The sequence below is a fragment of the Eleginops maclovinus genome, chromosome 13, assembly GCF_036324505.1.
Source record: "Eleginops maclovinus isolate JMC-PN-2008 ecotype Puerto Natales chromosome 13, JC_Emac_rtc_rv5, whole genome shotgun sequence".
In the NCBI taxonomy this organism is placed as follows: Eukaryota; Metazoa; Chordata; class Actinopteri; order Perciformes; family Eleginopidae; genus Eleginops; species Eleginops maclovinus.
In genome coordinates, this window is record NC_086361.1 from 19,564,513 (window position 1) to 19,580,007 (window position 15,495).

Here is a 15,495-nt window from a genome sequence, read left to right on the forward strand (position 1 = left end):
AGAAAAAATAACTCGCCTCCTGTTACCTTTAACTCACAAAACTAACACCGTAATCCCAGTCTCATTTATCCCGTTGTATGCTCACTACTTCCCAAACACGCTTTTCACTCAAACTTTATTATTTATAACATTTATGAACGCAACACGCACATATAGTATTTGCGCCTGCGCAAGAATGACTCGGAGGAAGTGATTTTTAAATAGAAAGGTTTTTGTGAAATACATGTGTTTTGGGAAGTAGTGAGCATACAGATGTATAAATGAGACTTGGATCATACGGCTTAAGTTGTGTGAGAGTATGTAAACAGATGTTTTGATATAGTTTAGCTGTTGGGAGTTTTGCGCTCCAACACATTGTACTTGATAGGCTAAGCGGTTGACCAATCACAACCGAGCTGGCAAGCTAACCAGCAGACTGGGCTCTGGTTTCAGACAGAAGGTGAAAAGAGGTTATTGAACATTTAAAGCATGTAAACATGTCACAGTAGAGGCACAAAATACAAATATGAACCCTGAAAATGAGCAGAATAGGACCCCTTTAACCTCAATTCATCAAACATTTTCACCTTTTTGGTTCTTCGCATACCTTATATTGAAAATATGCGTTTTTCTTCAGGTCTCCAGAGGTTACATGGGGTGAGTAATTGATATACTTGGGTGAAGTGTTCCTTTAATATGTATTTTAGATGTTTGTTGTGTTCAGTGTCAGACAGCCCTGTCCTTGAGCCCACACCTGGTGGGGATTGTCTTAATTCAGGGTTTTGGTCTTTAACCCCGCTTATCCCACCTTTCTGTCTGCATCGTCTGCGTTCATCTTGCTTCCTCGCCATGACTGCTGACCTCTTTTCTCTTTCGTCTGAGCCCCCCCACACACACACATACAAACACTGGTGCTGGCAGGCCTCAGCTGAGCAGGCTAATCTCATGAAGCATTACAGAGCTGCCGGGAATTTGGCTCGACCACAGGCAACAAGGTCAACGGGGGCTACGCAGGCCAAACCAAGCATACAGGGACTAGTGGGTCAAAGGGGAAGAATGAATTGGAAATGACAGGGGACCTCAGACAGGAAAACACCAGCAAATAGCTCATAGAAGCTAGAAAATGACCCAAATGCTTCATGTGAATGTACAAAAAGTGCCTGGAAAGCACACGTTGATCCTTTCTGCGAGGGAGCAGGAGGGCGTTTGGTTTCTTGAATACTTTTCAGCGGGATACGTGCTTCTTGTTTGACTCAGCTCTTGTTGCTGTGGGGATTTAAGCACCAGGTCAGCCGCCGCAAATTAAATCAAGCTTAATTTGTCCTGCCTTTAAGTGCGTCTGTATGTGGGTGTACGCGTTATGTGTGACTGTGTGGGTATAGAGGAATTGTTAATTAGTAGATTTAATTAACCATAAAGTAAATGGTAATTTGAGGTTATATTAATTTTGATAAATGCCAGCAGTTGCCAGCGCTCTCTGAGTTTTTATTATGTGTTAATTCTCAAAAGACACACAAGCAAACACACTCTGTCTGTAACCAGGGTGGGCAGGTGTAGTGTGGCGGAGGCCCTGCGAGTGTTAAGTAACAGGGGTGTACGTATCTTTTCGTCCAGAGGGAGAAGGAGGGAGTGAAGGATGGAGGGAGCCATACAGAGAGCGACGGGAACGACACATGGGCAGCTAGAGAGGGAAGGTAACCGGATCCAGCTGGGGGAACAGGTGCAGGGCGAGTTTACACCCTTGTTTTATAGAAAGTGCGACGCTTTCATGTACCCATACACACTAATGCAACCTTCTCCCTGCGGGGACGAAGTCAAGTCAGGGCTACGGAGACCTCTGTCACCTGACGAGGTGAAGAGAGACGAGAGGGCTGGAGAGGAGGAGGATGTCACAGAGGGTTTGAAAAGAAAGCAGTATTTGGGAGGGATGTCTCAGTGTAGTATTGCTACCAACACCATCAACAGTTTTCAATACCCAAATTGATACCATGAAAGATAATTAAATACTAGGAAGTCAGATGTTCGAATAACCGTATAATATTGCTGTAAAAAATCTTGTTCAATAAACTATTTGAACACATCATGATACTTTTATATTTAACCTTCACCTATTATTCATTTTGGTTGAAAGAACTTGAAGGCATCATAATGTAAGTCAATGCAAACTCCATCACCAGTCATCTTCCTTATTTAGCTATTCCTCCCTTCTGAAGGCATCCTTGGGAACATCTCAGTTTGACCCAAACACATTTCCTTTCAACCCTGAGAAGATAAAAAGCTGTAGTCAAACAAATGCTGTCTGTTTTTTATTTTAATTTAGGAAACTGGTCATTCTCTTCCTCATTTGAGCAACTTCTTAAACATTTTAGCAGTAATGTGATCTATTGAGGATATATAATGACTGATTTTAGCAGCTTTAATAGATCTAGAGCGGAGGAAACAGGATCTTACTAACGGAGGGCAGAGTGTACACACATACAATGACTCATCAATTTGAACGGATCTACAAAAAGAATATCCTTGACTTAAACTTGACCTGCTGCAGAAATGTCAAACAACAAAGTCAACAAAGGAGGTGAGGGAGACAAAAAGTGGAAGAGGAACTATAGTAAAGAGGAAGGAGGCCGCTCGGTGAATGGAGGCAGCTGTTCCCGTGTGGACAGCAGCCAAAGAAAAACAGCTGGGGGGGGGGGGGGGCTAGTAGAGTAGTTTTTACAGCAAAGCACACACAGGCACACATCCTCGCTCGGCAAACACGAGGATGACGCAGCAAATGACTCCTAGCCTGTTTGTTGCAACAGGTGGACTACTGTTTCAACACACACACACACACACACACAAATGCTACACTGGAAAGCAGCTGCTGGGCGACAGAGGATGCTCTTTCTTGTTGGCTCAGCGATCTCCACTGTGTGTTTGAAAGGTCTTTGTCCTTTTAGCGTTTCTTATCAACCCTTCATTCACTACAGAGTGGATTAGCAGAGTTAAATTTCACCAGATCCCAAACAAGATTCCACCCAGCATCTGGCAACCCCCCATACACTATCTCCCTTTTTTTTTCTCTTTTTATTTACTGCTCTTCCCCATGGGAGGCTGCAAAAGGGTATCATGCAAAGTGTGTGAGCGGAGTGTTTTAGAGAGATTAATAGAACAAAGTAAGGAGAGAGATAGCGGACCCAGGGTGGCACAGGAGCACGGCTGGCGAGGTGAAGAATGTACGATGATACTTTGTCACGAGTCTGAAATGTTGCTTTTCTGTTATCATTTGCATCTTCGACAAGGACAAATATTAGGACACGATTCAAGGGAACACACATTTAACTAAACATCACAAACACTCAAAACAAACATCCTCAAGACCCTCTAACTTACATATGACCTGGGATTTAACTCTGTATTTCATTTAAGGATTGACTGGTGCGCAACAGAGTGCTTCAGTCTGACTTATTCAACCCTGGGACCCTGTATCTCCGATTTGATGGTCACAATTCATTTTATTTGAGCTTTTTATTGGAGCACTTAAAGGAGAGAGCTCCAGCTCTGCATCTAGTATAGGTATGCCACCACCTGCCTGCTATTGTGCCTCAAACACAAAAGACTTTTAGTATTGACTTTCCTAGTATTGAAACTCGAGGCTTTGATTAACAGTCGCTGTTTAAAAAGAAGAACACACTCCAACAAATTGACTGTAAACAGAAACACATCACACAGTCAGAGTGTTGGGATTAGTCGTGTGGGCAGAAAAAACAGACTGTTGGAAAGCGTCAAAAAGAAAATGCGGAAATGCCTTGGAGGCCAGGGGGGGGCGACTCCACTGTTTACAGATTGTATAGAAGTCGATGAGAAATTGACCCTTCTTCCTACTTGATTTAATACTTCAGGTAACATTTTCCCAATTAGTTTATGATCTCAATCCTTAGTTTCAGGACTTCCTTAGTATAAAATGATCTTAATGTAATACACTACTGTCCCATTTAGCGTAAAATAGACGATAAAGCACAGTATGCTTTAAGGCGGGACTGCCTTATGATTGACAGGTTGCTGCAAAGGCGCGGCCCATTTCATTTTCTGTCTGTGGTATTGTCTGACAACTTTCTCTTGTCATTGTTGGTTCCAAAGAAACCAAGAGAGCATCTAAAACATCAGCTAGACGCTTCAGATCGTAGTCCACAGACCAATTTGTCGGAACATGGCAGCTACGTGCGCCGAAATGTGGCTTTTGCCAAGAGCCAGGCCAAAATGTAAGTATATAGCTCTGAGGCGTGTCTGTGTGAAAACTCTCATTGTTCCCACGCACACTCCTTTTTCTCAGAGACTCAATAGTTGTACAGATAACCAGTTATACAGTTAGTGCTCTGTACTCCTCTGTAATGATGGAGTCCCAGACCGTTCCCAGCTGAGATAATAACTTCAGTCTGTTGGGCGTCTGCTGTGTGTGGAGAGGATTAAGCCATAATTGAGTTTGCTAACTGTGCCTCACAGGTTAATGGGATTCATTAACGTGAGTGTATGTTCTTAACACATTTCTATTATATGTAAAACGGCTCCTTTATTAGATGCTGCGTCTCTTTTGTGAGTTCTAGCAGCCTGGCTCTGTAAATGACAATGACAGTCGATCAGTGGGTCTGTTTATAGTTTAGCCTTGTACTTCACATGTTATATCACCACCTCAGCACTCAACGTGTCTATCATACATGATCAAAATTCCAAATGGGTATGTGAGCACGAACAGCATGACATTCCAGCTGCAGACAGTGAATGCTGCCATATGTACAGCGTAAACCATTGATGCTGAAGGAAAATCTATTTTAAGTCATGTTTTCTTGAAATTATTACCACTACCAGGTAGGATTACGGTAAATCCAGTGGCCCAATTTTATTTAAAGAGGTCCTATTATGCTTTTTGGGGGTTTTCCCTTTCTTGTAGTGTGTTTTATATAGGTTTTAGTGCAGGTAAATGGTCTGCAAAGGCTAAAATCCCTCTGTTCTCTCCAGAGGGAGTTTCTCCTGCCAAACCCTGCCTGAAATGCCTCAATTGTAGACCTTTTTTACTCCAGTAACATAAAGACATCACTATGTAACACTCTCCCTTCTATTGGCTAGTGCTCAGACACATTGTACGTGAGACTGAAATCTCTAAGCAGCTGACCAATCAGAGCAGACTGGGCTCTGGTTTCAGACCGAGGGTGAAAAGAGGTGCTGCAGCACAGGCAGTATGAGAAAAATAAAGAGCTTTTTGAACATTAAAGCATGGAGACATGTTAGAGTAGACACACAAAACTGAAAATGTGGATAATATGTCCTCTTTGAACTTGATTGAAGGGTGTAGCGTGGGCCAAGGAAGAACACAGTACCTTTTTTGGGATTGGATTTGATTCCCAGGCAGATACACACATTATTTTTACTTTAACAGCTTTGGATTGCCCTGCTAGTGTAGTACATTTGCACTTTAGATTTCATTTTTTCTTTATTGTTTGCTTTTTACATATCTTTTACTTAAACATGCTCTAAATCTATAAGGTTTGCATGCAATTTGACTTTTTTTCACACACGGTTGCAGTCTTTTGAAGTCACTTTCTCTTCAAGTTGCACACGCCCTCATTTCCTGCGCATCTGTGTCAATCAATGCAGGGCAGTGGCTCATGATGCAGACAGACAGATACACACACACACACACAGACAGACAGGACTCATGCTGCTGTGTAGTGCTGAGGCCCGGCCTGGAGACTGCTGACTGATGCAAAATACAAACATGGGGGTGGAACAGTTAGATAGAGAGAGAGAGAGAGAGAATGATGGCTCAAGCCAGACTGATGGCAAGAGAGAGAGAGAGGGAGAGAGGAAAGGACGGTGCACCCGAGAGAAGAGTGGGAGGAAGAAGGGAGAGAAGGAGAGACATTATCGAGCCAGTGTGAGTCAGCAGGTTGACGGAGCTTCAGGGCGCGGCTCCTGCACATCACTGCTACTGTCAATGTCCCGCTTTGTGTTGAATGCATCCTGAGACCACCTCGTCCTCTGTGGTGTAATGTCTGTGTGTTGCTTATCAGATGTTTAGTAATAAGCTGCGTTATCAGTAAGTCAATACATCTAAGCGTCAATGAGAAATGAAATGAGAGAACCTAAACCTCAAATGCATTGGGAAGAAATACTGTCACTGAACACGTAGAGAAGTTGTTGTTAAAGGTTTTTAACCCTGGAAATAAACAGTCGAAACACTAATCAAGTCGTTGGCCCTGAACACAGCTTAATTATATTCATTGGCAGCTCGTGTTGGACCTGTAAAATGCATAATGTGCGTTTGTGTTTGTCCTGTGTGTGTGTGTGTGTGTGGGTAGGACCGGGTGACAACGTACCGCTGGTGTATGGCCTGGAGGTGACGGACGTGTCGAGGTGGGAGGAGACCGTGCTGAACCCTGCACTGCAGATACTGGACAGCCTCAGCAAGGTGGGGCCTCGATACAACCAGCAGCTTCCTGTCAGCATCTTTCATCTGCTGTTGGGACAAAATCACAGATCCACATTACTGCCTTTTGTGCCTGCATTTTCTAAAATTGTTTTTATTGCTTATTTTGTTCCTTTTCTTCTGCTTTTGTTTTCTTTCCCTTCCTTTCCTCTTTTTTCAACCGTTTTATTTGCTTCCTTTACATCCATTTCTGACATTATTTGAACAGGCAGTCTTTTTATCTTTCTTTCTGTAATTATTTCTTAATATAAGAACAAGCATCTTCATTCAACGTCATTCAATTATGGTTTTGTTAATTGATTGGAGTTCTCGTTAACAACATTTAACCTATCTTTAATGTTCTCTTGATACATTCGCACTCTATACTCTGTACCATACTTTTTTGGGCAACCAGTGCCTTTATTATAGAGACAGATGAGAAATTGGGAGACAGAGGGGATGACACGTGGCAAAGGGTCTCAGGCTGGATTCGAACCTAGGTCCACCGCCCCCTGAGCTATCAGCGGCCATTGTTGTTTAAGGTCAAATTAGGGCTGGGCTATATCGAGAAAATCTAATATCCAATTACCTTGATATTGTAGAGTTGACAACTGGTGCTCTCAAAAAATATTCACTAAGCAAGAACAGTCTGGTGAGTTCATAAAATGACATCACTTAACTGTAATGCAGCCTTTAAAACCAGGATAAGACACACAGGATACGATGCTACAATATCCAAATCTAAGATGATATTTAGTCTCGTATCACATTATTGATCTAGTATCAATACATTACCTAGCCCTCCTAACATGAAACGTTTTTGTTGTGTCAAATCGATGATTGACTGATCTCTTTCTGTCCAAATCAGTCTGAACAGTTCTGTAGCATAACTTCTGTAAACACACTAGAACACACAACATGCTGCTTTAGTTTTAGCTACTACTCTTACTGGACCAAATCACAAAACTGTAACACACTGTACAGAAGTAAAGCTTCTACTGTCCTCAGTTGTTCCCCTTACTGTTTGCTAGATTAGTTAGAATTGTCCATCATCCTAACACTCCTTTCTGTAACTCCTTACTGTCCCTTCTTCTTACACCACTATACACCGTCTATACATTTTATTACATCCCTCTTTTCATTTTCCTGTTTCCCTCCTTTTCTGTCAACTTTACACTACTTGATCCAACTGTCCCACACTTCTTCCTACTTCCTAGTTCTTCATATGTGTTATTTCATAAATGCTCTATTGAAGGAACCATGTGGCGTTTTCCCTCTCCTTCTCTCCATTTGCCTATGATAAATTGTGGGTTTTGCTATGGAGTCAGCTCATTAAAGACGGTTCCTGCAACTGGTATGTCTGACAAAGACAACAGCAGGTGTGCTGTTTGGAAATGCACGGGATAAAAGCGAGTCAAAAAATAAGCAAAGCTGAAGAGCGGTGCTAACTAAAGGTGCTAAAAACCTCACCTGAAGGACACAGACACGCTGACCTCAGTAAACTACTTGAACAGGTTTGTGACGTGTTTGACACTGAAGCATTCAACAACATGGCCCAGTAAACTGTTGTTGACATGTGTGTGTTGTTGGCACAACAGCCATTTAAAGCTTAACTGATCCCCCTCAGAGCTTTATGTCCAGAGGAGTCTCAGACAGTTTCAGAAAAAATACTTTGCCTCTGGTCAGAATTCATTCTTCTGTTCTTTGCTACTACAGCGGCCAAGAAAAGAGAAGGTATTGAGAAGGTTATAACCTTTATTTGTTTATCCTTTCATTAAAAATATTCTATGCCCTCAATTTTTCCTGTAAAATTTAAAAAATGATATCAAATAGTTATTATTCAAGGTATTGTATCCAAGCTAAAAATTCCACTCCACATAAGTGCATGTTTAACAGGGCACCAAACACAGATAAACCCCAACAGGTGGTGATGTAGAAGACTGTTGGATCCATAGACTGTATATAGAGTCTATGGTTGGATCATGTTAGCAATTCCAAATTTGAATTATAAAAGAATAAATCTACTAGGAAGGGAATGCGTTCAAAACATGTATCATACCTCAACAATTCACAATGTTTTTTTAGACTGAAAGGAGGAAAAAAAGCTTTATTTGAAAACTCAACCATGCACGTTCAACCCTGACAATTCCCAAACTGTTTTCGCAATCTATCAGGGTGAGGAGCCAGCTATTCAGCCAATCAGAGTGCAGGGGGCGGAGCAGAGGAACAAACGGAGCCGACATACGTGTGATCTGTGTGATAAGGTCATCATCGGAGACCTGGAGTGGACAGGTGAGGCATTTTTAATGACAAGAAATCACGTGCCATCCATCTCTGTACTTTTTCAGATTTCAGTAAATATTTATCCCCTAAACTATATAGACAAGACAAAAATGAATACATATAATGAATAGCATGTTATTACTCTTATGCGTGGTGCCCTTGGTTTTTGGTGTGAGTCTTTGAGATATGAGCTGCAGAAATCTTAATCGTAAGACTCCAAGGGTTAAGAAAAGGCCCCTAAACAGACCCCAGTGTCATAAAGAGCGGTGACAAACCTGACCATCCCTGGATAGCCTCTTGAAACCAAATCCCTTTTTATATCCTAGTTGGTGAATCATGTTTATGACTCACTGAGATGAAACAGTTCCATCTCATGCCAAATATATCTTACGATGTTTATTTTCTTTACCTGCAGCTCACCTGAAATCCAAAAAGCATCACCATCACGTGAGGAAGAAGAGGAAGACCGATCCAACCTGTGAGGTTTCCTCTGCTGCTGCTGCTGCTGCTGCTGCTGTGGACAGCGTCTCAGAGGACTCCCCTGATGCTGTTGCCCCGGGATGCACTGAAACCTCTCAGGAGTTATCCCCAGAACCCGGGATTACACACAAAGAAGTACCTGTGACTTTGTAAAAGTGACGCAGACTCTGGACATCTTCACTCAGGTTCCCAACACTGTCCTGCACAAACAGCTGTTTTCTTAGCGTCCTTATAGGGCTGCTCACTTGGATCCCATTCAGACAAACTTCTGTTGGATCGTCCTGGAGTACAAAACAGGAATTGATAACACTGGATGTGGAGGCCAGCGAAGATATTTTTCTACTTTGATCCGTAAACTAAATGTCCTTGAAGCTATTTATTGTGATGTTGATGGTTTGGACGATTCAGCATTGTAAGCGCAAAAGGATAAACTAGACCTTTCATTTTTGAAGGACTGTTTTTTCCCCTTGCCTTTTACAAGAAAACACTTTATTTTTCGATTTTTAAATGACGTGGCCATTTGTCATACTGTCCATATCTTCCATTTTAAATATATTAGCATTTCTTTAGAGTTTCTTTGCCTTGTTTTGAGCTTAACCACATCCACTAAACTAAACTTTTCAAAATTGAAGGATTTTAAAGTTCATTTCCCATGTAGGATGTAGTGATTTGAAGTGGCAAACTCCGGGTCTGCAAATGTGTAAGTGCCTTAAAACTACATGTCCTCTCGTGACCAGCAGGGGGCGACTCCACTGGTTGCAAACGGAAGCTTGGTTGTATAGAAGTCTATGAGAAAATGAGCTTACTTCTCACTTGATTTGTTACCTCAGTAAACATTTTCCCAAAGAAACTCAAGTATCATGTGTTCCTTAGTACCGCATGAATTTCACTTTGTAAATGTCATTCTTAGAGTAAAATACGAAAGGATTCAAAGGCTTTATTGGTCAAATGCATAATGGATTCAGTCATGAAAATAGTTTGACCCAGGATCCTCCAACAATGCAAAACATACGATAAAGCAGGGTATGCTTTTGGTGAGGGGGGCTACCGTGTTGGATTGGCTGTTGTGTGTTTTTCTTACAACTTTTACCTTTTCAGAGTGTGTTTTTACTTCATGCTCCAATTCTTTCATGGCATTTCTGGTTCAAAAAACCCAAACCACAACAGCCAAAGCACCCAAAACTGAAGGTTTCGAAACAATAGTCCGCGACCAATGCAGTGGCTACATCCACTTCACAGTGAGTGCTTATGTGTCACTCAAGTGATTACTAAGTGAAATCAGAGAGCTTTTCGCATGACATCAGTGTGAGTTTACCTGACTGCCAGTCGCGTGTTTGCTTTAAATACGTTTTCCCAGCTCTTTGTGTGATAACGACTAGTCACCTGATTTGTGCTGCTGTCTGTCAGCGCAGCTTAGCTGAGCTCATTTCTGCTGGGACGGTGCTATAAATGGCCGGCTGCTAGCAGAGAGTGTGTTTTCACAGCAGTATTTGCAGGTCTTTGTTTATCCAGCGGCTTGTCGTACCCTCTTTCAAACCAAGGTGTGCCCGCCTGCTGCCGAACCACTCACACAATCGCTGGCGTGGCTCCAGAGGCCTCGTGTGGCGCTCCCTTTCCCTCTCCTCACCTGCCACTTTTTCTTCTCACATCCCCTCCCTCCCCTTCCTTGGAGTCGTACAATTGTTCCACATTCCTGGCGAACACTACATCATTCTTTCTTCAAGACTTCACTGCGGGTTTTAGACGTTTTCTTTTAGTGTTGTTCATCGGCTCCCGGTGTTTGACCTCATCCACATGACTAAAAATATTTCCAGCCATATAATAGCTGGAAATGTGTGTGTGTGAATGTTTGTGTGTGTGTCCCACATTTCCAAACTGGGTCAGGCCTCAAGCTTACTGGAGGCTTACCAAACAGTATGTATTCACACTGATAGCAAAGGTCACTGTGCAACCGGTGTCTGTTCTTTATTACCCTCTCTGTGTTTGTAATTGTTTTTCTTTCCTTCTGTTGGACATTTTCAAAGCACACTGACTGTGTTTCCTTTCCCCTTTGGTGTCTCGATCAGCTATAATTACAGAAACAATGAGAGACATTTATAAAGAATAAGAGGAATTCTTATCATGAGTCATCTGATTTTAAAAGCCTCACAACATTTTTGTAACTTTATGCGGTATGTTCTTATCTCGAGTGCCTCAGCGATCTGCCCTGGCACCTCCAGGCACTACTGAATCACTCTGTGTAAAAAGAAATGTAAAAAAAGGAAAGCTTGTGCAACTCAATGACATAAGGCCTCTTGAACGCACTGGTAGAAGTGGAGAACTAGGGCAGCGTCCACGGTCAAAAGGCTAATAAGTGATTTACGCACCGCATTGCAATGGATCATCTATGAACACATACACACACACACACACACACACACACGTAAATGTACTGAGTGAACTCATTAGTTGCAGGCAGTGAGCCCAAAGAATAAACACACTTCTTTGAAACCTGCAACTGTGGCCTCCCACACAAATACCTGCTGTGAAAGTGGATTTGTCCTGCTTTCCTGAGTATTTGATTTGATGAGCGCTGCTACTTGAGCGCCCTCAGAGTGTGTATTTACATGTATAGCTGCGTCTGTCAGCGAGCGGCGCGTTAGTTCACCCCGTTTTAGCGCTCCATTTCTGTCTCTCCCGCTCTCAGTCTAGCTCCCTATAGCCGCTCAGTAGCTGTGTTTGTTCACAGAGCACACACTGTCCGCGTGAGGCCCACCGTGGGGGGACTTCAGGATTGCTTATGTAACACAGGCTGCAGCCTATAGATGCTGGTTGTCTGCATTTCGCCTGTTTGCCATACACTTTTGGCCTCTTGTACTCTCTGGTCTCTATCTGGTGTGTGCTGCAAATGCTGCATCCCTTTAGTACTGACTTGTCATGATGTGTGTGTATATATATGATAGTGATGATATGTTTTATAGCTAAATATATCATCCTACGGTATGCCTACAACTGACTATTATTTACACTAGATTAGATTCAGTTTAGATTCAACTATGTCATTGTGGGTAGAACATCAAAATGCAGTTTGCATCCACCAAGAAAATACAACAGTAGTGCATGAGGTTACAGTATATTCACATTAGGTGACATTATCAAAGCTGCTGTGTGTATATACTTATACAGACAAAGATACAGACAAGTTTGTGTAAATATGATTAATTAAATCTACCAATTATTTTCTAGATTAATCAAATAAAGGTTTGCTCTTTAAAAGTTTCTTCTCTGAGACCAAAATATATTCAGTTTAATGATATAAAACAGTGAAAAATAGGAAAATCATGAAATATTCATTTAAACTTACATTTGAATATCAAATAGATCAACTAGAGGATTATTTAGATACTCATTGCAGCTGTAGGAAATTAGTCGATAATGAAAAGATGATAAGTAGCCGTTTTGTCTTTTACAAAGAGAAAAGTTGGTATCATTAGCTGGTTTGTTTCCAAATGTGCGATCAGTTTTTCTCTACATTAAATACCTTTTGAGCTTTTGGCTGTAAATCAAACAAACAAATAATCTGAAGGATGTCAATTTGGATGCAGAATAAATAAGTTTTTATCCATTTTTACAGATGCTAACAGGCTAGCAGTTTGACATTTTCCGTCGGCACGCAGCAGAACGGTTCCATTTCTTTCTTTGTGGAAGAAATAGTATTATTTTTAAATCAATATTGAGTTGGTTTCTTTAGTGAGCCGGATAATGTCTTTTCCCTGAATCCTTCCTAATTGGGTCATTTTGAGACAGAAAAACATGTTTTGTGTTTTTTTGTTGTTTTGTTTTTACTGATGCTAATGACAGCGTTGTTGAACTTGCCCACCTCCCTCTCTGCCCGAGAGCTCTGCTGTAATAGTGTGTCATCCAGTGACTGTGCGTCTAGGTAATTTGAAGTCCACTTAATCCTAATCTTTAATCCCATTTGACTAAACATTCCCTGCCATCTGGCCCTGGCCAGACAAAAACACACGCTCACACGCACCTACAGCACACACACACACACACACACATGCAGATAGCTAATCAGATAGATCAGCAGCTGTGGTCCAAGACACTGTTGACTCTAAGAAGAACCTTTTTGTTTAAAAAAAAATACCAGCTATGCTATTGTGATGCGTCAAAATGTTTTTACAGATAAACAGAAGGCCGAATATTTGGCCGAACACTAGACTCCACACAGTTTTGTAATCTTGTAGTAGAAGTATGTGGAACGTGAAGGACCTTATTACAAATTTGTAAAGTGTGGCACTGTTGGCAAGACGGTGAAGATAAGGAAAGAGGTCAAATTTGGCTGCCAGCTGTTGTGTGCATGAGCTTTAACTTGAATACCGAGTATACAATCTGATCTTATTTGTGCCATTTAACTTATTAACACGTTTATGTATTTCTAAAGGTCCATGTCTCCTGGCATGGGAGCTTCCTCTTGTTAGGGTCAGTGTTTTGGAAGAGAACGGATTCAAAATTGGGTGTTGTGTAGCCAAGTGAGAAACACATCACTATCAGGTGTGACTCCATCAGATAAAAGAGCAGTGTGTGTGTGTGTGTGCACATGAGAGATGTGTACTTGTGGCATGTTACAGATTAGAAATGTATAAATAAACAGGCCACAAGCCGCTCTAGTTGTGCGTCTCTTCCTGCATAAGTGTAATAGCTGTGTTTGTACCTGTATGCATAATGGATAACACACACTCTTTGCCAGAGAGTGCGAGTGTGTTTTCGGGCCGTAGACGAGGTTTTAAAATGTTTCAATGCGATCTGATGTATGCATCCAGAGCCAAGTGCATGCAGACCATCATTTATTGATGTGTGTGTGTGTGTGTGTGTGTGTGTGTGTGTGTGTGTGTGTGTGTGTGTGTGTGTGTGTGTGTGTGTGTGTGTGTGTGTGTGTGTGTGTGTGTGTGTGTGTGTGTGTGTGTGTGTGTGTGTGTGTGTGTGTGTGTGTGTGTGTGTGTGTGTGTGTGTGTGTGTGTGTGTGTGTGTGTGTGTGTGTGGGACGAATGAGGTTCAATGAGTTTATGCAGCTCCCTCTGTCTCTTTGCAGCGCTGTCTGGCTCCTGTAGTGGTGAGAGGAAAAAGCGACAGAAGGACGAGGAGAGGAAGAGATGTGATTAGATGTGAAAAGCCTCTGAGGAAAGTGACAAAGATGCAGTGTTTGTATGGCTTCCTATAGTCTCTCTCTGTCTCTGCTGCATATTTCCTGCCCGGGTTATGTAATACGGGGGCCGCTCTGTACTTTTCTCCCCTTCTTCTTCTTCTTCTTCTTCTTCTTCTATACTTCTCAATCTAGAGCATGACATGCCTTCCTGTTTTTCCAGCAACCCAGTGAACTCTTTTCCCAGGGCAACACTTAGGAGAGAACTCACACACCCACAAACACACACACACACAGAGGGCAGACTGTTTATGTATTGCTTATTTTAGACAAAGCTGCTTACCCTTGATGTATTGTCTGGTGGGTCACTGTACATGTCCTTGTCTGACTCTCTTTATGTGTGTCCCTTATCTACCTTCATATAATAATAAACTGTCTCCTGTCCATTCCTTGTCTTATTTAGTTGTGTTTTCAATTGTTTTTCAGCTTTGCACTCATGCAGGAAATAGGAGTGCCCATAAAGCATCAACAATGCTGCCCAAACTGCCGTGTGTGTGTGTGTGTGTGTGTGTGTGTGTGTGTGTGTGTGTGTGTGTGTGTGTGTGTGTGTGTGTGTGTGTGTGTGTGTGTGTGTGTGTGTGTGTGTGTGTGTGTGTGTGTGTGTGTGTGTGTGTGTGTGCGTGAGAGAGCATGGTCATTTTGTGTGCACAGGCACTAGTGTACGCTGCAGTGTGGGGCATGTGAGACAAAGAGTGTGTATGTGTGTGTTTCTGCATTGTCAGTGGCTTAAGAGCTGTAGCTGGGTTTTTCCCGCCAGTGCGGTGTTTTGTGGGCGGGGCTCTGGATGGGCTCAGCAGCAACAAAGAGACAGAGCTTCCCGCCCGATATGTAAATGAGTAGAGAGTGGGCGGGGCCGGGATCCTCCCCTACTGCAGCGCTTAACCCCTTCACTGCCTGAGTGGAAGTGAGGGAAATGCAATGTGTGTGCGCCTTCTTGTTCTTGTGTTTGGTGAGGAGGGTCTAAAACCAGTATGAACTTGATATAGGATTAAGTTAAGGTCAATTAAAGAATTAACCCTTTTTTTTGTCAGATTCCAAAGCTTCCCCTGAAGTGTACATTGTGTACTTTTTTATTGTTTGCAGTTATTATGCACACAGTCCTTATGTGACCACCTTTATCCAT

General features: G+C 42.2%; 1 protein-coding gene across 1 annotated transcript in view; it reads left to right on the plus strand.

The window, feature by feature from the left end:
- The window catches only part of trit1 (tRNA isopentenyltransferase 1), a 36,260-nt gene extending 26,226 nt beyond the window's left edge, over positions 1–10,034 (plus strand). The window contains exons 9-11 of the mRNA XM_063899226.1: positions 6,315–6,424; positions 8,596–8,713; positions 9,120–10,034. Of these exons, the coding sequence (XP_063755296.1) occupies positions 6,315–6,424; positions 8,596–8,713; positions 9,120–9,337 (446 nt within the window). The 3' untranslated portion in view covers positions 9,338–10,034. The remainder of the gene's footprint in view (positions 1–6,314; positions 6,425–8,595; positions 8,714–9,119) is intronic.
- Positions 10,035–15,495: the final 5,461 nt, after the last annotated feature.